Source organism: Platichthys flesus, chromosome 9 (assembly GCF_949316205.1).
Source record: "Platichthys flesus chromosome 9, fPlaFle2.1, whole genome shotgun sequence".
NCBI classification, from domain to species: domain Eukaryota; kingdom Metazoa; phylum Chordata; class Actinopteri; order Pleuronectiformes; family Pleuronectidae; genus Platichthys; species Platichthys flesus.
In genome coordinates, this window is record NC_084953.1 from 18424895 (window position 1) to 18451234 (window position 26340).

General features: G+C 43.2%; 1 protein-coding gene across 2 annotated transcripts; it reads right to left on the reverse strand.

Moving 5' to 3' along the window:
* Nucleotides 1-1169: 1169 nt before the first annotated feature.
* On the reverse strand, nucleotides 1170-25973 carry LOC133960982 (importin-13-like). 2 transcript variants are annotated; one of them, XM_062395888.1, is made up of 23 exons: nucleotides 25838-25973; nucleotides 25400-25486; nucleotides 18993-19118; nucleotides 18198-18554; nucleotides 17540-17793; nucleotides 14366-14506; nucleotides 13725-13866; nucleotides 12802-12968; nucleotides 12466-12586; nucleotides 12132-12279; nucleotides 11099-11280; nucleotides 10422-10448; nucleotides 10117-10251; nucleotides 8589-8741; nucleotides 8162-8242; nucleotides 7916-8053; nucleotides 7688-7784; nucleotides 5802-5854; nucleotides 4237-4303; nucleotides 4012-4070; nucleotides 3824-3913; nucleotides 3478-3659; nucleotides 1170-3035 (listed from the first exon to the last, which is right to left on the reverse strand). In XM_062395888.1, exons 1-23 carry the CDS (start codon nucleotides 25856-25858, stop codon nucleotides 2939-2941), a joined length of 2925 nt encoding a protein of 974 aa, XP_062251872.1. In that variant the 5' UTR covers nucleotides 25859-25973; the 3' UTR covers nucleotides 1170-2938. The 2 variants fall into 2 exon arrangements, 1 of the variants encoding a protein (XP_062251872.1); XR_009921954.1 differs by lacking the exons at nucleotides 1170-3035; nucleotides 3478-3659; nucleotides 5802-5854 and having other exon boundaries at nucleotides 3833-3913.
* Between the last annotated feature and the right edge of the window lie 367 nt (nucleotides 25974-26340).

Below are 26340 nucleotides of genomic sequence, written 5' to 3' on the forward strand. Positions count from 1 at the left end.
TGTAAAATTGACTGCTGATTTACAGTGAGGTTCCTGTTGAAAAAAGGTGGGACGTCTATGTTGTTTGACCCACTAAACATATTTAAAAAGAGGGAGGATAATCCAAATACTTATGCATTTCTTCAGTGAAGGGATACAGTAATGAAATACATTTACATCATTAATTTACCAAGGGATAGGTTTGATGTATTGTATTTAACAGAATATACAGTCACTCTAACCGCCAATCAGTAGAACGTGACATCACTCACTCTCTGAACTGCATTTTACCGTAAAGCCACCAGGACTCATGTTCAGGTCTATAAGGTGCAACTGGGGCCACTTTGCAGAATTCTACTGCCTACTGCCACTTCATATGACATACCATAATAATCTAGCAATTTGCAGTCCTTCAATGTAAATTATGTTTGAGAAGTCCTTGTTTGTTACTGCTATTGTTTAATGATGTGTACTGTTCGATCAGGTTAGGTATTGATCTGTTGTTGGTGGGTTTTGTGAAATTGTGTTACTTCCGACACTGGTTATCATGTTGACTGTGGTGCTCTAGGGAGCTGTGGCTCAGGAGGTAGAGCGGGTTGTCCACTAATGAGAGGGTACGTAGTTTGATCTCCGACTTCTGCGTCCTGAAGTGTCCATAAGCAAGACACCGAACCCCACGTTGCCCCTTGACAGCTGCATAAGAAAGTGCTGTGAATGTGCATGTGGATGGCTAAACTTTGCACTTTGTCATCCAGGCGAGAAAAGTGTTATTTAAATACACACCATTTACCATTTAACCGTGACAGGGAGTGCATGATTGAAATACTCAAATTACAGAGTGGAACCACTCACACACAGGGAGAGAGTCAGGATGTGCAGTCTTAGATATATTTAATAAATTAAAGCCAAGGTACAAAAAAAAACAATGTACATTTCATACCACCCTTCCCTCTTCCTCGTACCACTCTTCCTTTAAACCGTGACAAACACTTGCTTATATTTCTCACGATACAGACAGAGGATCAGAGTTGAACGTCCCGTCCCTCACAGTTCAGAGCAGACTCGGAGGCAGACCAGCTCACTCTCCAGAGCTGACTCTGGCCTCCCGTCTCAGTTTACGTCACATCTTTGAGCAACGCATCACACGCTGAGCACATTTGTCCCCTGAACCCCGAACCCCGAACCCCCCCCCCCCAACACACATACATGCTACATGTCTGCAGGCACCTCGGATAAGACAGAAGGATTAGACTGAGATAAAGTTTTATCAGAGACCACAAAGTACATGTTGATGCTGTGTGTTTTTAGATGTCGACTGATCCTGCTGATTCACTAGGCTCTGTTCTTGTTTACAGCGGTCACATCACTTCATCAATAATGTCTCTAGCAAATTGGCTGAGCACTCGCTCCGTACTAAATCTTGTTGGAAAACGCTGAGAATTACTTTCTCAGAGACCTTGTTACAGAACTCTAATCCTTCTTGGTCCTCTCCAAGGCAGTGAGCCAGGTGAATGAGTGAAAGGATTTTTGGGGATCTTGTTCACGAGCGTTTTGTTGAGAGTTGGTGTCAATAACAAAAAGATGGTTGAGTCTGGTCACTGAGTATCCACTTGATGAGGAGCTTTAATGGATGGGTGTGATGTGCCGACAAGGTGAAATATTGGACGTCCCTTGTCAGCCTTTAGGAGGAGTCTGAATGAGTATGGTGTGAAGAAGTGAAGAAATTAGGAAATGAATGGACTCTTTGTTTAAAAGATAGGAGGAAGTCATGGATGTGTACTATAGGTCCAATATAAGTGCACTGAACGAGTGGAAAAAAGTTTACATCTGTGCACACACAGCCTCTCATACAGGTATGAACAAACGCATACACTCAAATACAAGTGTTCAGCAATTACTGTTAATATTCACAACTTGATTAATATTTTTGCACGATAACAGTGACTAAGCTGTCCAAGGTCATGATTAAAAATCCCTCCAAATATCTCCTCCCAGTTTCCATCCTGTGCCTCTTTCTAGCTGCCGGCTACTATCATGCCTTCTCGTCTCCAGCCTTTACAGTCCTGCTCTCCCTAAAGGAACCACTGCATAAATATCACTCTCTACGATCCGAGGAGACTGCAGTATGACTGAGCGGGACTGCATGAGGTAAGGCCCTATACGCAGAGGGCTGGGCAAGAGCGAGCAGACTGTTTTTAGCATAAGTTTTATGTTCTTCAGCTTTCTGTCTCGACTCAGCCACCCTTAAAGCAATATATAACCCAAAAAGGACAAATTCATAAAACATTTTATGATAATTTGGCAATAAATTCTCCTGGGGGCATGAGTGGGAGTAAATAGTTCTGTATTCATGTGATTTTTCCTGCAGAATCCACTGACATTGATTCTTCACGCCTCCCTTTAGCAGCAGCAGCAGCAGGACCGACGACCGCCATCTTTCTATTTGTGTACATATACATTTATATACTTAATTTGATTTACTTTGAAAAATAATGTCAAGTAGCTACGTACGATACCACTACCATTTCATATGGATGCTAATCACCAGGAAACAACCTAGGAACCACAGGAAGATCTATAGGGGCAGAACAAGACAGAGAGAGGAGGAGGCGTGAGGCAGCATGCTGGGTGTGCTGCTCGAAGCTCTGCCAAAGAAAAAGGCCTTTAAATGAGGAGAGAGGGGAAGCGATCAATCTGAGAACAGAAACAGAAAACCGGAGCAGAGAGGACAGCCTCCCTAAAGCCACCGGGGATTTCATGTTTTGTCCATTAATCCGACGGCAAGTGGGTGCAGGGAAGGTTTCGTGTCTTGTCCTGCAGCGGGGGTTAGGGTAATCTTTACAATCACTTCATGGTATCTTCACTGACAGGGTTTGGTGTGAACTGTGTTGTTGTGGCATCCAGCTGGTTTGCACTGAGGGCAGAGGTCACGGTTAGGTGAGAGTCCGAGAGTAGAGTTTCAGTATTCAGCGGCGTACTCTGTCCCATGGAGCCCTCTGCACAGTAGTGTGAACTCTTTCACCATTTCCTTTATCCGCCTCTTGTTCACTCGTTCTCTGCATGATGGAGGATGGCAAAGGGAAAAAAAAATACAAACAGTTATATAGTATATGCGAAATAATAATTTGGTTTAGTCGACTGGACAGACACATTGGCCCCCTTCAGACCTGGTATTACCACTCATCCTGAGAGATTTGTGTGGCATTAAAATGCATATGAATGTTTCTCCTGGGACCACTTGTGATTGGATCTTACTTCCCGCTCTCACACAGTAAGAGCGAAAGTATACATACACAAAGGTATGTCGCCACATGTGTCCCATGACCAACTTCAAGTGATAAGATTTTATAAGACATGTTGAGGACACATTTGGGTACTTTCACACATTCATTTTGAACTGACCACTTGTGACTGGATCACTCAGAACGGTTGATAGTACCAGGTCGGACAGGGGTCATTCACCAAAAAAGATGTTGCATCAAATGTCCAGTATTGCACCTGAGTATCTGCTGTGAGAAGTGGTTTTTCTGGTCCACTGTGACCCGTGCCGACGGGAACCCTGGCGGCTGCAGTGCCTCCTTCAACCACACAGCGAGCAGAGAGAAGCAGTGCTTGTTCAGGGAGAAAAGCACTTCTGCAAACTGGTCCATCAGGCTCCGAGACGCCCCGCCCCCGATGCCCTGGAGAGAGAGCAGATGAGGCTTTCTACATTAGGGACTTAATTTCAAAGTAAGAGGGAGAAAAGTTTGGAGTGTGATACCACAGCAAACTGCAGTGGTGGCAGAATGATGATGAAACATGTTCTATGGTATGATGTGTCCGTGTGTAATGTGGTGCTCCTCACCTCCAACACGGCCTGCACTAACAGCTTGCCGTCCTCCTGCACCAACCTGGCCAATGGAGGCACATCTGAGCAGCGAGGTAACAGTTCAGTCTAACGCAGAGACACAACGAAAAAGACTGATTAAAATTCATGTTTGCAAGGGATTCAGTTGTTTTTGTGTGTGTGTGGGTGTGTGTGCGCGCGCTCACAAAGAACAAGCACGTTGACTTGACTGTCGGAGCTTCAGGAAATTTGAGTGACAGTACTCCTAGAAGTTGGAGAGAGAGAATGTGGCATAAATAAACTACTGAAGATTGTTGTCAAACATTTACAGTTTGTACTTTGTACTGACAGGCAGATATTTCACATCAACTGTAGCAAAACAAACACACAGTTTACTGTGTGTGTTTGTGTGAAGCGTGGTGCAAACTTACCACAGTGGAACACTGCTTTCACATCAAGAGACTCAGACAAGAACAAATCGGGCTTCCGTTTGAGGGCCTAAAAGGCAGATAAAGGCATTAAACAGAGTATGTTTGTGTCTGATTCAACCCAATCGGCAATGCTTCACCACAATTCACTGCATAAGCTCCTCAAAATACTGCTATCAAATATACCCGCTCAGCCTGGTAGCCGGATCTGACAGCAACACAGGACTGGGACCAGATCTGCCTACCAGGCTATTGTACTCTCTCCATCTGTTTAGAAAAAACTATATCCAAACTGATACAGAGATCCTCCAATGCAGAACTCAGCAGGTATAACAAACAAATTGCAAAAAATCAAACTTTGAAATCATTAGAAACTTAAGTCAAACTAAAGGCAATGATGGTTTTGGCTTTGTTTCTAGAAATCAATCTTAATTGAAACATTGCTTTTTTTTTGGCTGACTGGATTTTTTTTGACTGACTGTTTTTTTTTGGCTGACTGGACTGAATATGCAACAGAAGTGTGTAAGTAATTAACATGTGCATATAAATAGAAATACAACTCATCTCATAATAATGAACTCATTTAGGATGGAGGAGAGGAGAGAGGGAGAGAGGGAAAGGGAGAGAGATGAAGGTCAGCTCTATCCAAAGATAGAAAACAAAGGAAGAAGAATGAAGACAAAAATATAAAACAGAAGAGCCATCAGCCAATTTGTCTGCACTGATTAATATTAGTTGAATATTAATTCATTTGGGCTTTGATTGGCTCTGGGCTGGAATGACTTCAGAGGACGAGCGGGTTCAGAGACTAACCAGTCACCTGGGACCACAACACTCAAACAGACCCAATTACAACAGCTTCCCAAGAGCGCTGCGTCAACTAAAATGTTTCATCTGAGGGTGTTGATGTTTTTTCCGGGAGCAAATGTGCCCTGATGTTGACTTTACAGGAAAAAAGGAAAAGAGATCAAGTAAAAATTTAGAATTTCCAGGCAGAACGTTAATGTGCACAAATGTCTCACTTCTGCATTTTGAAGCAGCATGTAGTAGGGCAGTGATATACACCCATATCTTAATCAACTGAAGGATTACACAGTCCTGTGTGAGTTATGAGACTTATAATGCCACTTTAGGATTATTAAACCTTTCTAAAAACCTAGAGGCTGTAAAAAATGCAGCACCAGCTCACAAAAAATATCTTTGTCTGTCTCATCTACAAAGAATAAAGATTTTCTTACCTATGAATACATCTACACAACTTTAAATATCGATATGTAATGGATATATCAGGATTTACAATTATCAATTAGCTACGGGATAGTATGTATTTCAAAGTGGCGAGGTGACTGTTAGAATCAAAAGCGTTTGAGAAGAGACTGACGTCTCTTTTTCAAACATGCCCTTCACGTTTCATTCCAGTGCCTGGCCTATGTGATGGGACTTCTTAGGGCCCAGCAACAGAAAGAGATATAGAGAAGGAGGAGAGGACAGAAAAAGGGAGAAACTAGAAAAGGAGAGAAAGAGGGAGAGAAACCCAAAGTGAATGAAATAAGAAACCAAAAACACACCTGAGCTTGGAGTTGCATAAATGAATCAACAATATCAGGATGATCCCTGGGTCCTAAAATATAATAAAGATGAAACTTAAGAAATCATAAGAGAATAATATACAAACAGCAACTGAATAGATTCAACAGTCATGTAGAAACAAAAGATAACTCAAAAATATTTCATTGAAAAAATTCACAGGTGAATAAGGAACAAAGGGGTGGTGGGGGGAGGGCATATGAAGCTTTGGCAGAGTCCTTTAAGAACAGACCAACCAAAAACCGAAAACACGCAGAAGACAAAGACATGGGTCAGTCTGGAGATAAAAACTAAAAACAAAGAAGTAACGAGATAAAAGGAACAAACCTAAAGAAAGAAAAGTGGGTTTGGAGTGGGAACCCAGGAGGCACCTCTGTTACTGTTACAGTTTGGAGGAAAGGAGGCACCAAACCTGAATGAATCCCCCCTCACCTCTCCCCCTCATGAGAAACTGCTGGCTTTACTGTGATCAGACAACCAACATGTTTCCTCGCAGGTTGAAGTGCTTTGGGGAGAGAGGTGATCAGCAAGGGTTCATTCAGAACTGGTCAATAACATCCCCTTCAAAGATGAGCCTGTAGCCATCGGCATGAATCACGCTCAAAGATCAGGGTTAGTCCTGATATAACTACCTCCCTTATGCTGGACACAGACTACAAGACTTAAAAATGCGACAGATTACAAATGAGGCACAATTAAAAACACATTTCTGAGTCAGAGTTGAGATTCCTGACTTTCAAACAGGGTTTATTCCGATATCTTTAGTTTTGTGTTGGAGTTACTCCAACACCAAACTTGTACTAACAAGGAACAAACGTCTGTAGTGAGCGCCCAGCTTTAGCTGTTCCCAGACTCCAAAAAGGGTTTCCTGCTCAATACCCCCACCAGACCTCAACCACACACAACTCCTCAAGAGAATATAGGGCTTATTCAGAGGGCCGAAATGAGGAGCGCGACCCAAATCCTAGCACAGCAGTGGCTGCAGCTGTATTGAGCTGGCACACCCTGCTATGTTAGTTGTCAGCCAACTGAATAAGCAAGAGGTCTCTGTGCTGTGACTGTATCCTGCACTGATAATGTCTACTGAAGGGCACCTGCTCAGAAAAGAAAGTGTTTAGAGGCAGGAGGAGAAGCAGCCATCACTGAATCACTCAAAGCAGGAAAGGAAGAGAGGGAAAATAGGACAACACAACGGGAGGGGAAGCAGCAGACAGTCCTGACACAAGTGCTACAAGCCAAGAGTAGTGAATTGAATTATAGAATCCTTGATGATGTCTGTAATATGTTGAGAGAAAATCAGAACATTCATCTGGCTATAGGGTCACCCACATGAGGATACAAGTTACTTCCATGCAGCCCAAACACTCAACAGTAAATTCACCCACAACTATATTAATGTAACAAATGAATAAAAAAAATGGAATAAGCAAAGGCTAGGCTGATCAATACAGAAAACATTGCAACTTGTACAAGTCAAAAACAAAACATTAAATACTTAAGTGATTTAAATAACTGTCTATAATCAGCCTGCATTGATAAAATAATCATTTGAGAAAGACCTCTATGTGTCATGAGAGCAAACGTTTAAAGATCAGATGTGACAGAGTACAGTGACCTCTGACCTTGTTATTACATCCAGGTCGAGCTATTTGTATTGTCTACAGCACATAAGCAATTGCAACTGTAAATGGGAGTTAATGACACCAAAACATACACAGAATATGAAACAAATTGTCTCTCTCTCCCTTCTACACCAGGGATGTTATTCTGCAGCTCAATAAATCAAATCAGAAACAAATTTCTAGCAGTAGTTTGAACAGAAACAGTTCACAGTGTTCACACACCCGCCCCCTGCTGGACCCCCTACCTTGTTGGAAGATGGAGAGCGTTACCGAGGTAACCAGCTCAAACAGAGCCTTGATGGGTGGGAAGTGGGCTGTCTCGCTGGCAAAGATATGAACCATCTGAAACAGCAGGACATCGAATCAGTCACTCTCCGTGTTACCCAGGTTACAACAGCCAGCAGCAGGAGACAGAGAACGTCAGCTGTGGTTAAACCTGTGTTTAACAGCAGCTGGTTAATATTCAGACGTACCTGTCGTGTGAGGTCGAGGGCGGGGGCTTGGGGAATTGTACTGTACATCTGTCCAAGCATCTCGCTTAGCTGAGACACCATGGGAGCAAAGTCGTGGAGCAGCGTCTTCACCGACTTCTCAAAGATGGCACACACCGCCTGAGGAGCAACATGAGATCAGCTTCACTGGAGTGATCTTATCATTACATCTCTGCATCATTCAGGAAGTTCTTCAAAAGCAGAAATGTAACAATGTTGACGACTTACCTCTACAACCTGCGAGTCGTTGAGCCACTTGCTGAGGACCGTCTGTATGAGAGCAAAGACTTGCTGCAAAACCACCACCACCTGACAAACAAAATCAAAATGTAAATAAAATGGATAAAACACAAACTAATTAACAAGTAATAGCATTAGGTATTAGCATTTTACACATGGGATCCTCCAATATCCTACAAGATCCTTTATATGCCATAGAGGCATATATTTCTATAAGCAGACTTTCGAAAGAATATGGTTGAGTGACAGGACGCAATTTTTCTGTTGGCCACCCTCACCACTACAAACAAGCAGCATCCGATGTATTCAGACTAATATTGGTCATTATCTCTCATTCATAGATTAAGCCCAGTGCTTACAGTCAGTCTATTTGCTAAATCACCCAACCAAGTGACAGTGATGTGTGGTGACTGACCGGGTTTGGTCCAGGTGGGGGTGGGGCTGCTTTGACTGGTGGCGCTGAGCCGTCCGCTGATTCGTCATCCTGCTTGCTGATGTCGAGGGTAGTGAACAAGTTGGAGAGCAGCCCCAGTATGTGAATGATGGCCAACTTATTGGAGGGATTAGGCTAAAAGAAAAAAGAAAAGTGATAAATAAAATATTACAACTGGTGAGCACACAACCCAACCCCACTGTACAACTGGCTTAGTGAGTTCATTGGTGTGTGCTTTAAGAAACCCCTGCTTTGGTAATAAATACTTTTTTTGTCATCATAATTCACACCAGAAAATTAAGTGATATTTAAAGAACAAAATAATTGGCTGAGAAATAATAATTCATGTCAGTACTAGTTAAATAATTTAAACCGGCTGGACAGCAATATTGCATCATTTTCTTACACGTTTCCTTGCCGTCCTCGACACACATGCAAGTTCACACACACACACGCACACGGACACACATCTCCCCCAGGTAAAATCATTAATTAGGATTTCGCTAGCGATACTTAATCATTGCTCTGTCTCCATGGTGATGTAACAGAGCCAAAAGACTAGACAGAGGACAAAGATGAGACTGCCACGCCCTCCCGCAGCCACATCTCTCCTCTCTTCTAAAATCTACCTCCTCACAACATTGATGCTTTTAGTCCAAAGCATATTGTGTTCGACATCCCCGTCAGAGCTGCTCCACCAGCATTTTCCATCAGCCCTGCCCGACATTTTGGACATTCACCCCTTATGTAATGTAACCTTAAGGTCTCCCCACTAGGTGCCACTATTTTTCCGGTTCCAGACACAGCTCCTAATTTATTAGTCTGATGTAATGCCAATACATCAAAATTAGAGACAGAAATAATAAGAGAGGGAGGAAGTCAGGAAGGGTATATTAGATAATGTGTGACTGTGTTTGTGTGTGTGTGTGGAGAGTGAGGGGTGAGACAAGGACAGAGACAGACAGACGCATAGAGAAATGAAAAGCTTTATCTAAGCTGACATCTCTATTCACCCCACCCGAGGTCTTTACTGAGTGAAGAACAAGGGATCAGGAGAAACTTTACTTCCTTCCACCTCCAGGAGATATTAATCAGTGTATTTTTAGAGCTCCATATTTGTACTATCCAACATGATAAACACAACATCCAGGTTCCATTAAGACCTGACATTTAAACAGGGTAAACAATTCTCCTTTGCATGAATGTGCGCATGCGCAATTTAACGGCAACCTACTGCAGCTATGTGTGCATAGGCACTTTTTCCTTTTTTTTAAACTCAGAGATTGTCTGTATTTTTCCATGAAGGAGTGAAATTGTGTCTTTGCTACTCCCATTTGAGTCACTAGCCAATGGTGTAGGGTCAAATCCAATCTGGTCCCACAGAGAAATGTTCCACTGCGGTGACACCACACAGACTCAAAGCGTGTTTCAATTGGCCAGAGTCCATCTGTGCTTGCTCTGTATTTTTAGTGTGTGCGTTTCACTGTTACACATGGCTGTGTGTACGCACCGTCTCATCCGCTAGTTTCTCCAGTTGTTGAATGTATGGGGTGATGAGAGAGTGAAGGTTTCTGAGGATGTCTTCCACAGGGAGAGCGGAGAGCAGAAAGCCCAGAGCCTGCATCAGCCACATGCACTGACTCGTCTGCAGGAGGAGATGATCGCAGAGTTATTATCAGTACAGCCACAAGTCAAAGTTTCAAACTGAACCAGATTTTATCATAAACTTGGACTTAGTAATGGCATTCTTTCACAGCATTCCTTATGTAAATGTGACTTTTTAACTGAGAGAGAGTGAATGTGAGAAACACTGACCTTGTGGATCTGCTTTATAAGCACCTCCTTTAGAGAAAAAAAAGAAAGAGTGATGGTTCTTTTATTCTGAAAGTACGACATCACAAATTATCGAAGAAACGTAATTCCAAAAATACTTCGCTGAGAGGATTTCAAAGGGTAATGGCTATTTCTGGAGAACAGGCAGATTGCATAAGTCTGCAACACCAGAGCCATTAAAAGTAAAAAAAAAAATTAAAATGTATTATTACTGTACGGTGGTGAGAAGGGACAACCAATTAGAACTTAGATGAACCACAAGAAAATTAAGAAACATCCATTCAACAACACATTTACACGCTGTAGATGCGTGCAAGTAGCACAGACGACAACAGAAGTGTTTCCAGTGATGAGTCGCTCGGGCGAAATTGTGATTCGATGCTTTGTTACTTTTGAAGTTATTGCAGTCGGCTACATGTCATTGGTGTCTGAAAATCTGTTTTGTTACAGATTTATATTAAAAGGCAGTGAAAAAGCATTGCCAAATAAACATCCTGATTCATCACTTTTTTTTACCTTTGGAAACACGTCCGTTGTCATCCCTAATTGCATCATGTGCTGTCAGGAAGATGTTTTCTAAATTTGCTCTCTAAACCAACATGTTATCCGCTTTTATACCTGATCAAATGGGTAGAAAAAACAGCATATTAAATAAGTACCTGGGATACGGCGACTATGTTGGTTGCGTAAGGGGGCAGGTCATATTTGCATTCCCTACAAATCTTCTTGAGTGTAGACACAGAGGAAACCGAGAGGTCAGGGTTTCCTAAAGCCTGTAGCACCAAGGGCAAAACACTGCTGAGCATCACCGGGTGGTCAGCCAACCATTCAGCCAGAGCACCTAGTGAGAGAACAGATCAGATACGCAGTGAGAAACGTGCGTGTGTGTGCGTGTGTGTTACTGGAATAAAACATTGTCATTTTTCTTTTCTTTTTTTCTTTATGCTTGGGGGTTGCAGGAAGCCAATCCCAGCTGACATTTGGCGAGGGGCAGCGTGCACCCTGGGCAGGAAGGCAGTCTGTAAGAGGGCTGATATGAGTTGTTTTCAGACATTACCTTTGGACATTTTCCTGAAATATTCCTGCCAGCAGAATACAGCAGGACCATGTCAGGAAAAACTCACAGCAAATGAGTGGGTGATGAAGTGAGTGAGTGGGTGATAAGGTGATGACAAAACGGGAAGAATCCCAATGCAAAAGTAAACATTACGGCTGAGTTAGTAGCTTCTTCTCCCACCATCTTCGACGTGCTATCAACAAAAACACTGTTTTCCACAGTTACATTTAAATGTCAAGTCCTGCCTCCTGCATGCTCTACCCAGAAGCCACCCCTCTCCTGAATGTTCCAGACTTTCTCCTGTTGTTGTGTCCGACTTAATGTCCTGCTGCATTCTTCATATGTGGAAGGCATCTCCAGAAAATGTCTGAACCCAATTTTCGGACATTATCCAAAGTTTGAGTCTGAAAACAGCTATAGAGACAAACAACCCTTCACACTCACACCAACAGTTAATCTAAGCTGCATGGTTTTGGACAGTGGGAGGAGGCTGGAACAACTGCACAAAACCTCCGCACAGAAAGGCCTCAGCCCCACTGTACCACCATGTCATCCTCATTAGCTTCTTTTCTGCACATTTAAAATGCAATAATATTTTATTAAGGCTGGTATGATGCAATCAGTACTTGTCTTACCTATCGTGAACATCACTGTGTCTGCTAACTGGACGTTGTTGATATTGATTCTGGGGATGAGTCCTATTAGGCCTGGGATAACGTCGGAGTAGTTGACGTCTATCGTTTCTGCTATGGACTGGAAGCCGTACAGCAAAGCTTCTGTGTGCTGTAGGAAGAGAACACAGTTAAAGGCACTTGCAAAACGACAAAAACATGGGAAATTCTTATTTATATAAATTGTTTAAGGACTGTCAATATATATTTGAACTTTCTTGAGGTATATATTGGTTTTTGTGTGTGGACTGGTTATAAACAGTAAGTATAATGGTGTGTGGGTGTGTGTCTCACCCACCTGCCACGATGTGGGCTGCTCTGCATTAGTCAACAGTCTCCCTAGTTTATCATACAGGTTACTCAGCAGCTCTGCTCCGAGCATCTCATACACATACATGAGTGTGTCAGAGATATCCACCCTAAAAGAAAGACATGCACAGATATTTTAGGGGAAATCATCTTAAAACAATATCTGTTCATCTATTTGTAATCCAGGTTCTGCCCTCTCAGCTGCCAGTCCAGTAACACACACTCATCTGTTGACCAATCATCCTGTCAACAAGTAATTTCTGAATCAATCAGGCCGTCACTGACACACAACAGTGTAGACACACAAAAACACACAAACACACACCTGTAGATCCTGAACTGCTCTTTCTCATCTGAGGACCAAGATGCGTACTCCTGGTCGGACGGGAACTGGGCTTTGTGCAGCAGAACATCCACCAACTGGAAATACACCGGCCTGTAGACCTGCAGATACACTGCCTGCTTCTCTGGCTCAAACGACATGATTTCATCCTGTGGAAGGAGGAATAAGGAATAATAAGGACAAGAAAAAATAGTCTTGGGTCTGGAACATAAAATTATTTTTGCACTTCACCAACCAAAAGCATCTGTTGTGGCTTTCACAGTGTTAAAGGCTATTTACCAGACACTTGAGTAAATGTCACTATTTATTAAAAAACATCAACCTGATCACTTAATATCACTAACTTGACATTACCAGTTTGCATAAACCAAGAATTTAATTATGTTGTATAACACAGAAGATAAAAGAACATGCACTCACACATGCTGTCAGATTTTTTTATGTGCAGACGAAGGCCAGACCCCAGTAAGTAGCACGTTTGTACATCATGATTTTAAACAGTCCAGAGCTCCAGCATGTTCTCGTACGCCATATTTCAAGGACTTTCCAGGGCCAGCTCCCATAAATTCAAGGATCCAATACAGCATAGTAATTGATGTGAATCAAGGTTAAGCACTAACACTTCTTAGCTGTGCTGTGTTAGAGTGGTAGAAAAAAATGTGGTCTCAGCGGCAGCCTGTAGCTTATTTACTAATGTTAATGTTTTATTTTTTCAATACAAATATACATACATACATATATGTCTATGTATATATATAAGGCTCATTTTGTGTTTATGTTCAAAGAAGTGTGTAAATCGTGCAAGTTGGACAAAGTCCAGTGACCCTTTATTTATCAATTGATCCTTACATTGCTTTAATATTAAGATAGAGCCCATCATAATATTGGATTTGAACATGTCTTACTTGTAGCGTGTACCAGAAGGTGAGTGTGAGGGAGCTGGTAGTCTCATTGACTGGGTAGTGGCCGGGGATGCCTGTACAAAACATGATCATGTTGACTAAAGCCAGGAAGCTCTGCCAGTGATCCACCTGCTCCAACAGAGTCCTGGAGAGAGAGGAAGGTGAAAGTCAAACAGCTGCACAGTGCCGGTTGTACATTGGTGAAGTAACGACTCACTCTCAATGTGTCCTTCATTACGCACAAGAGCACATGAAAAGGTGACATGGTGGATGTAGAGATGACACACTCTGAACAGCGAGTGTTGTAGAGCTGCCATTTGATAGAGTGGTTTATTTCGAATATTTTATATTTATTGATTTTTATAAAATTGAATTAGAGAATCTGAACTCCCCCCAATATCAACTAACTACCTCTGTCTGTGAGTTTTCTGTTTGTCTGTTTCTCAGTAGGATTACTCAAAAACTACTGAACCAATTTCCATAAGTTTTTGTGGAGGGATTTTGAGGCCATTGAATTGTTGGAGCGGATCCACATAGACAGGCAGCTCCTGGAATTATTTTTTCACTTTATTTAACATAGAGAGAGGGGATGTTAACCTTGAGGGAAACATGCTTTCTACGAGCGAGCGAGCACACACACGCACCTGGAGTGGTTCTCTCCCAATGTGACAACGATCCGGCAGATTCCGTGGCACGTCTCCATGTCTCCATTCTGAACAGCCTCTCTGAGCTGCTCCTGCAGGGCGAGCACTCGAGGAACCAGTTTCAGCAAAGTGTTCACATATCTATAACCAAACAAAAACAAGGACATACAAAAACAAACAAAACAGAAAAACAGCAGAACTGACAGGTTAGACTGTACTTCATTTAAAGAACTGATGTGAAATCAGACACAATGCTATACAAATGAAAAGAGCATCACATGCACAGCCAGTGAGACTCGCCAGATGGATATATACAACTGACTCACACCGCTCACAGCTAGGTTGATGTATTTATTGCTGGTACTCTTGCTGGTGTATTTATATATATATTTCAAATCAAATATCAGTCCACGTCAGTCCAACCTCTGATCCAGAACACCCACCCCTAAAAACCCACACATATACAGGGGAACCAGAAAAACTATTCAGAGCCCGAGCTCAGAGCTGCACCACTGTCAGTTTAAATTCTGTCTTCTTCCTGCTGTCTCAGCCATCTATAATAACTAACACACACACAAACTCACAATAGCATGAGTATGCAGCCTTCAACGCAAGCTCAGATCTGGTCATATAACATTAATGACAACATTGGATAACATCCTCCTGTCATCATTAATGACAGTCTAGTGAAGGGGTGACATTTGGAGATGAAGGTCGTGCGTGTGTGTGCGCCTGAATGTCACTGAGGAGATTGTGTGAATGCTGTGAATGTAAACCATATTATGTGTGTGTGTGTGTGTGTCAGTCCCAGGGGGTTTGTGGTATGCAGCTTGTGCTTCATCTTTCATGAGGACATCAATAAGAACGTGGGTCCAGGTGGATGAATATTCATCAATGACACAACAAGGTGAAGGAAGTAAGTAGTGAAATTCGGGGAGGAAAAAAACAGAACTCAATCAGAAAAATGTAGAATTTAATCTGTTGTTGTTTTTCTATTGACACTTTTTCCACTAATCATTTAAATGTTGAAAAAATTTGAAAAACATCAATCTGAACTAAAAAAGAATGAGCCCCAAAATTATGCAATCTAAAAGGTGGACCCAGAGGTTTGCCCTTTTGCTATTGATTTCCTTTCTGCCCATTGATAAATCCTTTAATTCTAAAATGTAATCTCTTTTAAAAACAACAGTAGCCAACAAGATGATTGGCTAGAAACAATGGCCCTAATATGCCTCCTCTACTCTGTGGGTCAAACGCATCTCTTACCACAGTCCTGTAAACATTTATTATTTCAATTTCCCTCAGGCCCTTTTATGAGGTGAGGAGCTGAATATATGGTCCTGCCTTATGCTGTCGAGTCCCATGCTCAGCTGCCAATGCTGATTCAGTCTTTTCTGGAGAAAAGCTCCACCCTGCTGTGATATGTATGTTGTTCTGGCCTCCATCTAATAAGCCTGTAGCTGTATGTGTGTGTGTCTACTGGCCTACATCTTCTGTATTTGGCTGTGCGATTGATGCTGAGAGAGCAGGGCAGGGGCAGACTGCACTTACTGTAACTGTGTGTGTGTGTGTGAATGCACTCAGAAGATCATTCATATTTAACAAGGCGCTCTGCAGATGCAGGTCATGCACTCTTAGCTCGAAAACAGGACTTGTTGTGTATGCTGTGCGATTAAAAGCCGACTGGAATCGTATGTGTTCTTCCGTTTCTGTCATTAGAGACGACGTGGCGGTTCCTCTGAGACGGTCTGCTGCAGTCTCCTCTTCTCTAGCTCACTGTTGCCCTTCCTCTCCTCTTCTGCTCCCCCGTTCCACTGCTATACACATTCTCCCTCAATCCTGACTCCTCCTTTATTCCCTCCTTCCCTCCTCCCCCACCCCTGATCCCCTCTGCAATTACTGCAACACTTCGAGACAGGGGAAATGTGTTGCCAGGCAACAGGATGCAGCTGGACCAATAGCATCCCCCCAAATGAGTTGACTGTAATGTGTTCAAACAGAGGGAGAGAACAAGAAACAGGGAGGGGGCTTTAGTTCTGATTGTTAGAGGAGAGAAAGGGGGAAAAGGAAGAACCCAAAGAAACAGTGGCAGATAGATAAAACATAAAACAAACAAAGAAGAATCTACAGAGTGAAAAGAGGTGGGCTATGACTCAGAGAGAGAGGAAGGAGAAACCCTTTATAAACAACCCCCATACTTCTTACAGATTCATAAACACACAACAATTTATCTCCTCAAATGTAACCCTACAAATCACACAATGCTCTGACAAAAACAGACGCCACATGTGTCTCAAGAGACGCCACTAATGAGACAGTGAAGACTTTTGGGAGGATCTGAAAAACAAGTACACGACAGAGGACTGTGATCTGTTCAAGTGCCACACAATAAGACAGGAGGAAATAAATTGATATTGGAAAATAAGTGTAGTTGTACAAACCAGCTCTGAAATCAGAATCAGAGTCGATTAAAATGCGCGCGGCAACACTTGCTTAGGCTTTTCTCCTTGTAACTCTCCTCACCATTAATCATATTCCTAGTGTCTGATCGCTTGACATGTCAGTGTCTTTAAACTCACTTGTCAGCAGCAACTTTACAAATACTGACCCTCCCCCCATCTATGAAGCAGGACAGAGGTGTGACGGATGGCGTCTTATATTCCTGTACATTTCACACCTTCCCCTACCCTTCTTCCAGTTTTAGCTGTTGTCTCTTCCCGTCACCCCCGCCCTCTATCTCTCCCTCTCTCTAGGGGAGGGGGTAATGGGTGCCTGCCACGTCAGAATCAGCCAGGGCATGATGACATCTCTCCCAAGCTCTGTAACCATGGCAACACCAGCCAACCGAGAAATGCCTCTCTCCTCCCCCTGGCAGTCAACTTGCCCTGTATCAATCCCTCCTTCCTTCCCTCCATCCCTCCCTGACGGCCTTCCAGTGCCCACCCTCTGTTTCCTGCTGTCAGCTAATACATACTTTTTTTACTCTGCTCTGATGTCCTTTCTTCAGTCATTACCATGTCAAGCTTTTCATAATGTTGTTCCTTCTTTCCTCTGCCTTTTCATTGGGTTTGCATTGGAGTACCCACTGGCACACATTTGTACTGTGGAAGTTCTACTATATTTTGTGTTTTTTGATATAGATGATATTCATGCAATTTCCATATCAGTACACACCTTTGCGAGTCGGGCTGTGAGATGGCATTGACTATTGCCTCTACCGCTGTGTCGAAGAGCTCTGGGTCAGGCAGGGCACTGAAGCAGTCGTGCACCAGGTCTTCGCTCTCGCTGAGGGGCACATCCAGCAGCACCCAGGATGACAGGCAGCGCAGCACGCGAGCTTTCACCGCCCCAGGACTGTCTGTTTGCCGCAGCAGTTGCTGCAGTAAGGGACACACTGACCCCCACTCGCGGCCCAGGGCACCCCGAACCTATAGGATGGATGATAGCAGGGTTTAGACTCATAGTGTTATGCTCACATGTTATTATCCTATGTTTTATAGACCTGGGTATCAAGTCTTTTATGCTGGTGCCATTAAGATGTAATAACTTGCTTTTTGGGATATTGAGGCGGTTCTCATCTACAAATCCTTTAGATACATTCACAAATGAGTTTGTTCATATACCAGGACATAAGTCAAGACTATGTAGACAAGTAAACACGTTTCAGTATTTTCTGCCAGTTTCTTGAGGTTCCACAACATTCTCAATACTTGGTTCTAAAGACACAATTCTGTCAATAATTAATATGATATTAAACGAAAACATGAAAATACTGGTGCACAGGTAGTGCACCTGTGCAACAGCTGGGAAATGTTGGTGCCTGCAGACATACCTGTCCCTTTCGATACTGTGGCAGGCGGCTGGTCTGGAACTCTTCAGGCAGGACAGTGAGCAGCTCCAGCAATGCCAGGCAGCGTGCCCGGCCATCCACCCCTCCCCCCTCTTCCTGAAACACCCGCACCATCTCTGAAACTGCGCCTGGCCACGCCTCAGGCATTGTGTTGAGTGCCAGAGAGGCCAGGGCCACACACAGGCGGGTGAGTACCATCTTGGAGCCAGAGGAGAAGCAGGCAATCTGGGAGAACAGCTGGGTCTTGAGAGACTCGTACTGATCTGTGGGTATGTCTGACCAATAGCGGGATATCTTGGTATGGAGTGCACTAGCACCGAAATACTGGATCTCTGGCACCTGTGACGGATGATAAGATAGATACAAATGATTAAAAATGCTTTTTTTCTCAGCGTGTTCATATGTTTGTTTGTCGGGACTTGACAGTTGATGTTTCACTTGAATTTACAACCAAAAAAAGATGTGTGCAAAGTATAAAATGTATTTATGAGCAAATGTGTGGATTACATGTAGGCTTTTCCTAAATTCAGCAGGTTTTAGGTGGATACTAACTTGATGTCAGGTGGACTGTTGGCTGAGCTCAGAGTGAGTGAGAAGACCTGCTTACAAAAGCTGCTGTCATCAGTTAAATTAAGAAACCTTGTCGGCTGTTTGTCAGATCAGCTGTCACTAATTAAACTTAGCTGCTGTCAATTGCTGCATCCCTGCAAGCCACTGTCAGTACCTATTAAAAGTAAGTAAGTTAGCGTCAAGCCTGTGTGTGTGAGTTCACTGTACCTTGTCTGGGCTCAGCAGGGCCCAGCAAAACTGCCAGGCCTGAGGCGAGACCTGAGCCTGCATTAGCCATTTCTGGGCCAGGTTCTTGTTTTCTATATTGGGATCATAGTACAACTGATGGAGAGCCTAAGAGGAAAGGAGAAAGAAAAGAAGAAAACTGAGCATGGGGGGAATCCGTACAATCTGTGGATGGTTGAACAACTTTGTAATTTATATTACATATAAATTATTTGAGAGATGTTTGCGATCACACTCCACCCATTCACAACAGTCCTTTCAGCTCTTGTTTGATGGAATAAAGTGGGTACCTTGACAGAACCAGATCATTTTCTTGCTCTCAAACAAACAGGAGAGCACACAGAAACATCGTTGAAAGTTCAACCTCGAAAAACCTGGACAATGGAGTAAGCAGTGACCTGAAAACAGCACTCTCTGAAGTAGAGCTGTGCGTAATTTGAGTACTTGAGTGCAAGGGGAACGCCAAGAGAAAGGAGATAACGGATGAGGTAAAAAAAAGGGAAAGCAATGAAAATAAAAGACGGGAAAACAGGCGCATTAATTAAACAGACAACTCTAATCCCGGGCAGTGCTAGAGGAGAGGTTTAGGCGCTACTCTGCAAGAACTCTGTCTCACTCAAACGCATCTAATACAGATGCTCCCTGAACTATGGACTGAACAGCAGTACATGTCTGACAAGCAACACAGAGCCCATTTGGTGAGCTCTTCTTTAACCCCTGAAGCCTGCTCACATCAATTCCTCCACCACCAACCCTTCTCTCCATCTATCCGACTCCTACCAGCCTATGATACATCAGCTTTCATTCAACCCATCAGCTCTCTGTCTTGATCTCAGTCTTCTACTAAAAGCTACATTTCTCCCCATTCACTCATAACAGATGTACCGGCTGTGTTATAGTGGAGGATGAATAATACTGTGAAGAAAGGGTCACCGGGTACGATGCTGCAACTGCAGCGATAGAGAAGAAAATCAAAACAGTGTCAATAAAAGCTGGAACCAGAGTCCCAGCTGATGTTCTCTCCCTGTTTGCCATCCTGAAACACAATAGGGTTGGTCGATGTATACCGAATTGGCATATGAGGATGTCAATACAGACGTGATTGTCAGGTATAGATTACAAATTAAGGTGGTGTGCTCAAAGTAATGTACAGAAATACAAAGCAAATGATCCAAAATAAAGAGTTAGCCACAACCCTGATCTTGGATTTAAAAAATGTTCTGTGTCACAGTGGCGCAGAGGTTAGCACTGTTTCTTTACAACAAGAATAACGCTCCTGCTTCCTCCCACAGTCCAAAGACATGCAGATTAGGGTTAGGTTAATTGGAGACTCTAAATTGGCGGTAGATGTCAACGATTCTTTATCTCGGCATGTTGGCCCTGTGACACGCTGGTGACATGTCCAGGGTGTACCCTGACTCTCGCCCAATGTCAGCTGGGATTGGCACTAGCTCCCCTCTCACAGGTGGGGTTGGTAGGTTGTATCTGAATAACCCTTTTTCATATTTGTTGAAATCCTCTTTACGTACCGATAGCCTCAATAAAGTTGTCTGAAAAATAAAAATGCTGGTGCCCTTGCTGGACTGTAATAGACAACCGACTGAAGTGATTTGCTGGCATACCTGTCTGTCATAAAACCACCAACCTGCCTGTGTGCACCCTGCACATGATTACTCTGCACAGACCACAGACTTCAGCCGGAGAGACATACATGGTTAAAGTAGAGATGATAGCCAGAATTTAGATAGCAAGTCCCAGAGAATTCAGATTGTAGCAGTTGTCAGGCAGCCTGCAGTCATGTGTTTGGGAGCTTTGACGAGAGGGCCTAAGTATAGCCAGCTCTAGCTAGCTTTACCAGGAGTACCAACCATAGCTTTAAATGATAAGTAATCTAGACAATGGGAAATGATGGATAAAATGTTTTCCAGTTCTGTTTATCTTTGTTTACAGCTCAGTACAGTGCAGACACCTGAGTAATATTACGAGCAATGATGCTGGAATCAACAATGAGATGATGAGCCCAGCAGACAGCCCCACCCCCTATAACGGTGTAATAATGATCTATATCTAGATACTGCAGAGCTCTGAACATGGCTGACTGGGTGTTAATGAGCAGAGAGCTGGCTGGCATTTGTACGTACATGTGTGAAAGTGAGCTATAGGTGCAGGTACAGTGCATCAGGTGCTGTCTCTGTGCTCCTCTAATATCAACCTCTACCATGTGATGGTTTTGTATTTAGAACTGAACAGGGCAGGGCTGCATGACGAAACAGTTGAAATATTCAATGGGTTAATCTATGGTGATTTGAGGTCTTTTCATGAGTCATTATCACACCTTCAATCAGAAAGCATTTACATGAGGGTGATTTTTGTTAGTCAGCTCCACTCTGCCCTTTCTGTAAACGAGGCTGTGATATCAGGGTTCCAAGCAGCAGCGGCTCATTACCGCAGTCCTCTGTGTGATCGCAGACCCCTCCTTATCCAATCCCAAACAGCGCCGTGTCTGAGTGCGTCTGTCCTTTCCTGGTTTATTATCAAAGCACAAGACACAAAACAGTCTCCTCAATTCACTGCTTTAATCCTCTCACAGAGAACCGCCGCCTCTCTTCTAGAAATCAAGGCAGAAATGCCGTAGTTATCTCCACTGACTGTAATTGTGCGTAATTAATTGGCTTTTAAAACAAGCAAAATACGTGCTGCACACCTCTAGAAACAGCAGTGTTTGTTTTCAGCTCAGGCAGCTAACTGTATCTCCAGATGGTGGCAACCTGCCTGAACCACCTGGCTTCACCTGAGGATGGCGTGCTCCTGGCAGACACTGTCAGAGGTCATTAGACTCCTCTACCATCCTTTTTGCAACAGAGGGAGGAAGGGAAGAGGGATGCGAGTGTAAAAGCATGGCTCAGTGAGACACATTCACCATCTGCTCTCATATATAACAACAGATTAGCTGCTATATGCTTGTGTGCTCATGAGGAAAACTATAGTGTAAGTCCGACACTACGACGCGACACCTTTACAATGCATTACGATCATTGTCCTTGAATAATATTTTTTGGTGCACAGGGTAGAGATCTCGATGATGAGAAGCAGACAGATCTGACAAAGGGGCAGTCTTTATATTTTTTAGTGAACATCCCAGAAATCTATTTCCCCAAATGTGTATCACCTCATCCCACATCATCAAACACACACACTTTGGCCATGTCTTTGCACACTGATCAAACTCAGGAGCCAATTACCCCCTAAGTGCCATAGGTTGACTGCATTTTCGAGCCATCTGTCTTTAACAGTGTCAGGCTCAAAGTCATCGTGGCGACGGAAGGGTAATGCGGGCGCTGTGCTGCAGAAGGCAGTATCACACCACTGACCAATCAGGACATTGTGTTATAACTGTGAGAATCAAAGGCAGGAATGATGATTAATGAGGAAACAAAGAAGAATAGTTTATGTCAGGGTGTGTGTGGGCGCTTGTTGACAGCAGACGGCCAAGACAGAAATTAAGAATACCATGTTGCCAACAGTGATAAAATCTCAGCACATGAAAAGCAAATTCACCCACAAAGCAACATGTTAACCCATCAGCATTGAGCTTGGTTTTTTTCCGTCATATAATTCAGAATACTGATCACGCCCAGCTGCTGAATCAGTGGTTATGCCATACCATCTCCCTGCCTGCTAAAATAAATAAAAGGATAAAGATAGAAGCATGTATGCATCATGTAACCTACAAGACATGTGATCCACCTTGATCCCGTATGTATTACTGTCAAATAGAGAAATGGATGTAATGCTCATAATAATCCCTCTTTTCCTTCTGAAGTAGCCTCTCATACCACCCAGAAAACTAAACAATAAACCATGCAGTATCTCTCGGTGTCAGATTTATCTGTCCTGCTATGTTCTGCAATATGTTTTGCTGGCAGCTTGAATCATCTGCACAAAACCACGTTACAAGAACGCTGCATTTGTATGTCGCATACATCTGATCCTAACTTCACTTGAAGCCAGTTTGCTTCACAAGCTCGCCTTTCCAATGACAGGATCCTGTGGGAGGAATCTACTGACCAGATGATTACAGATAATTATGGTAACAGAGTTCCGTCCCTGACCAAGTGCCCTTAAGCAAGATGTTGACCCAGTACAGTGCCCGTGCTGTGCTTCTTTCTGCTGGTACAGCCGTTGTTTCTCTTGGAGGACAAAATGCTGAATGACAAAAGCCTGACTGGCACCCTCTTCACAAGCACATTGTGGAACTCTGAAATTACTCCAAAAGCCACATGCAAGCTGAAAAGCAATTCTGACGTTAATTACAGTCAAGCGGAAATTTAAGGCGGCATACAAAACCATTCATTTTAAACACCAAGTTATTGACAATGTGGATCTTTGTTCCAGAGACCCACAACTGAACAAAGGTCTTTCTATTGGACACATGGACTCATACAAATACTGTTCCTGGAACCATCATCTCCACTACTGCCCACTGCACAGAAAAAGTGACAATTTTGCACCACTGGACTTTCAGCAAAAGCAGCTGCTCATATCATCTTATAAGAAGCACAATTCCTCATTCTATTGACGTCCTCGGAAATGACATGTCTGTGGCTGCAGTGACTTTTTGTCAAAGGAGAAAACAACATCACAGATTCTTATAAAACGGCATTGAGCTGATGATCTGATGCTTAGACTGCAGTGATGAAGCACACACTGATTCTGCGGAAACCTTTTTTCTCCCTCTTGTTCCACTGAATGAACAGCATCATGCTGATTCCATAACCAAATACACATATGTCATCCCAGCCAAATTATCTAGAGGATGTATCTCACCCAAACAGCCTGAATATGCTTTCTAAATATAACAGAGTCTTAGAAGAACAATATCTCATCAGTTTTGAAATGCATGTGTGGTGTAATTACAAAAGTGCTCAAAGCCTTTGTGGGAAGTGATACTTCAGATGCTCTTTGTCGTTTTCTAGCAGTTAATGAGATTACTTATAGTGCTGTAGCATAAATGCTGATTGGAAAATGCATCTTAGATTTAATGAACCCTTCTAGGACATGACTAAGTGGCGTTCCGGTTTCCTGAATTCATGAAAGACAAAGGGTGGATCAGTTTTAAAGTCAAAAGTTCAGTGTCTTAAAGTAGGTTACAAAGGTTAAAAAAAATATGTATATAGTAACACCAATCCCACTAACCACTACAAAACTCCAAGCATTTCCTGTTTCATATTATTAAATAAATCACTGAATGCATATCTGACATGTGGCTCAGATCATTTTTTTGATGAATATCAGACTACGGTTTTGTTCCCTTGGGGTATTCTTGAAAGCAAAGATTCACTTCCATTACTAACCCTAAACCCTAACCCTAAGACGCATTACAAAAAATTTGACTGATTTATTGAATATTCTGTGCACATTCATGAGGTTGGATTTCACAGAGAAATACCTTAATACATCATAACAAATGATTTATGAAACTGTCAGTTCTATTTATTTTACACAGTGATTTCTCAAACTTTAATGTGATAACATTTTGAGGAAATGTAACTTGTTTTCCCTTGAGCCACACAAAATTATTTTAGAAGTCATTCTCTCCAGCTGTGAAAATGAACATGAGCGATGGAAATTAGATTCCATCCAAAGGGAGACCGGACCTCACTCGCTGTTTGTCATTCCTTCCCTTTTATTATTAAACCAGAAACCAGGTAATCAAGCCAAGACATTTCCCCTGCAGGAATGTGCCTCTCTCCCTCAAAAACTGCCTCGAATCATATCTGTCGCATCACCTTCCTCCTCCCTCACCTCCTCCTCTTTCTTTAGTGGCTCTGTGACAAACATCGACCCTGTCCCACCCATCCCATCCCTCCCCTCACCCCACCCCCACCCAATCTATCTCATCACATCAACTCTGCTCCTCCACAGGAGCACCTTTCTCCCTCTCTCTCTCCCTCCCTCCCCATTGTCTCCCCACACCCATATGCTCTCGTCCGAGTCAGTGGCCGCCCAGCAGCAACCTGACAGCCAGAAGCACACGCTCAGACGCGCGCGCGCACACACACAAACACACACGATTCAACACAGAACAAGATTCAGACCCAGACAAACATCTCACAACGACAGACATGGCAAAGCATTGGCGTAATATTTTTGCCATTTGACCATTCTAAACACTATTAAATAATTAAAGATGAGAGAATGACTGAAACAACGGCAGATGAGCTGAATGCCTGTGTGCAAGTACAGACGCTTTATCTCTCCAAATTAAGACAGTAAATACATAATGTGGCTGCAAAAGCAAAGCGCTCGTGCTTTATTTCTCCAGACGTGCGTCATATTTCGAACATGAAGCTTCATTGTTTCCCGCTGACAAGGAGCGCGACACTCACCTTCTCTACGTTTTCCACCGTGATGTCCAGGGCGTCCGGTGTGGCTGCGATCCTCCCCGGCGTCTCCATATCTCCGCTGACACGGAGCTGTCAAGCGACAGAAGAGGAGCAACACATTCAGGAGCGAACGGCTAATGTTGAACTTCAGTATTTGACCCAGCGCCACCCCCACACAACACATCCACACACCCGCAGCGCACAACCACTCATCAGCAGGACGAGCTCGGGCTTCTACGATTTAAAAAATCCCACGAGAAGCTAACCGGCAAGCTAACATTAGCTCATTTAATTTGAGAGCTAGGCTAGCCGATGCTAGCCACCACAATAGATAAACACTAGAGCGCAGCTATGCTAACTCCATTCTAGCTAACGAGGCAATTCATGCAACTTAACGCTCCCCTGGTGCTGATCGGCACCGAGCGAGGCAGGTATACTGACATTTTCAAGGTGTGACAGCATTACGAACACAATGCCGTCTCCGAGTGTGTTCTGTGGGCTGCCTAAGAGACCGAGATTTCCACACCTTTCTGTCCCGAGACGGTGTGAGACGATGCGGGCAGATCCGCTCTGCCGCTGCTCCGTCACTCGGAGCTCTGCTACATTCAGGCACCGTGGGAAAAAATAGGACTGTCAGGGACCACCCAATAACACGGTGCGTGAAACAGCTATTTCTGTAGTTCCATTCACATGGATGTTCCAAAGCAGAAACAAACACACATATTAACTGACTGCGTTCCTGTTGTCTTTATTTTTCTTCTTCTTTTTTATTAAACAAGGACAATGCGCAAACACGTTTATCTCAAAATGAGAAGCGATAATTTATGCTAGATTTATCAACTCCTTTCCATCTGTAGTCCTTGGGCGGGTACACTCCAAATCTAAAAGACACAAATTACATAAAAATATTAACACCACCAAAGTCTATATATCACACAGTTATA

Bases quoted from the DNA above. Each gene is read 5' to 3' on its own strand.
- LOC133960982 (XM_062395888.1), bottom strand. From the start codon at position 25,858: ATGCTGTCACACCTTGAAAAT. The intron at 12,587-12,801 runs GTGTGTGTTTGT...TCTTTCTTTTAG, and splicing joins GAGCAGTTCAGGATCTACAG to GGTGGATATCTCTGACACAC. The intron at 8,054-8,161 runs GTAAGTCGTCAA...GTTGCTCCTCAG, and splicing joins ACGACTCGCAGGTTGTAGAG to GCGGTGTGTGCCATCTTTGA.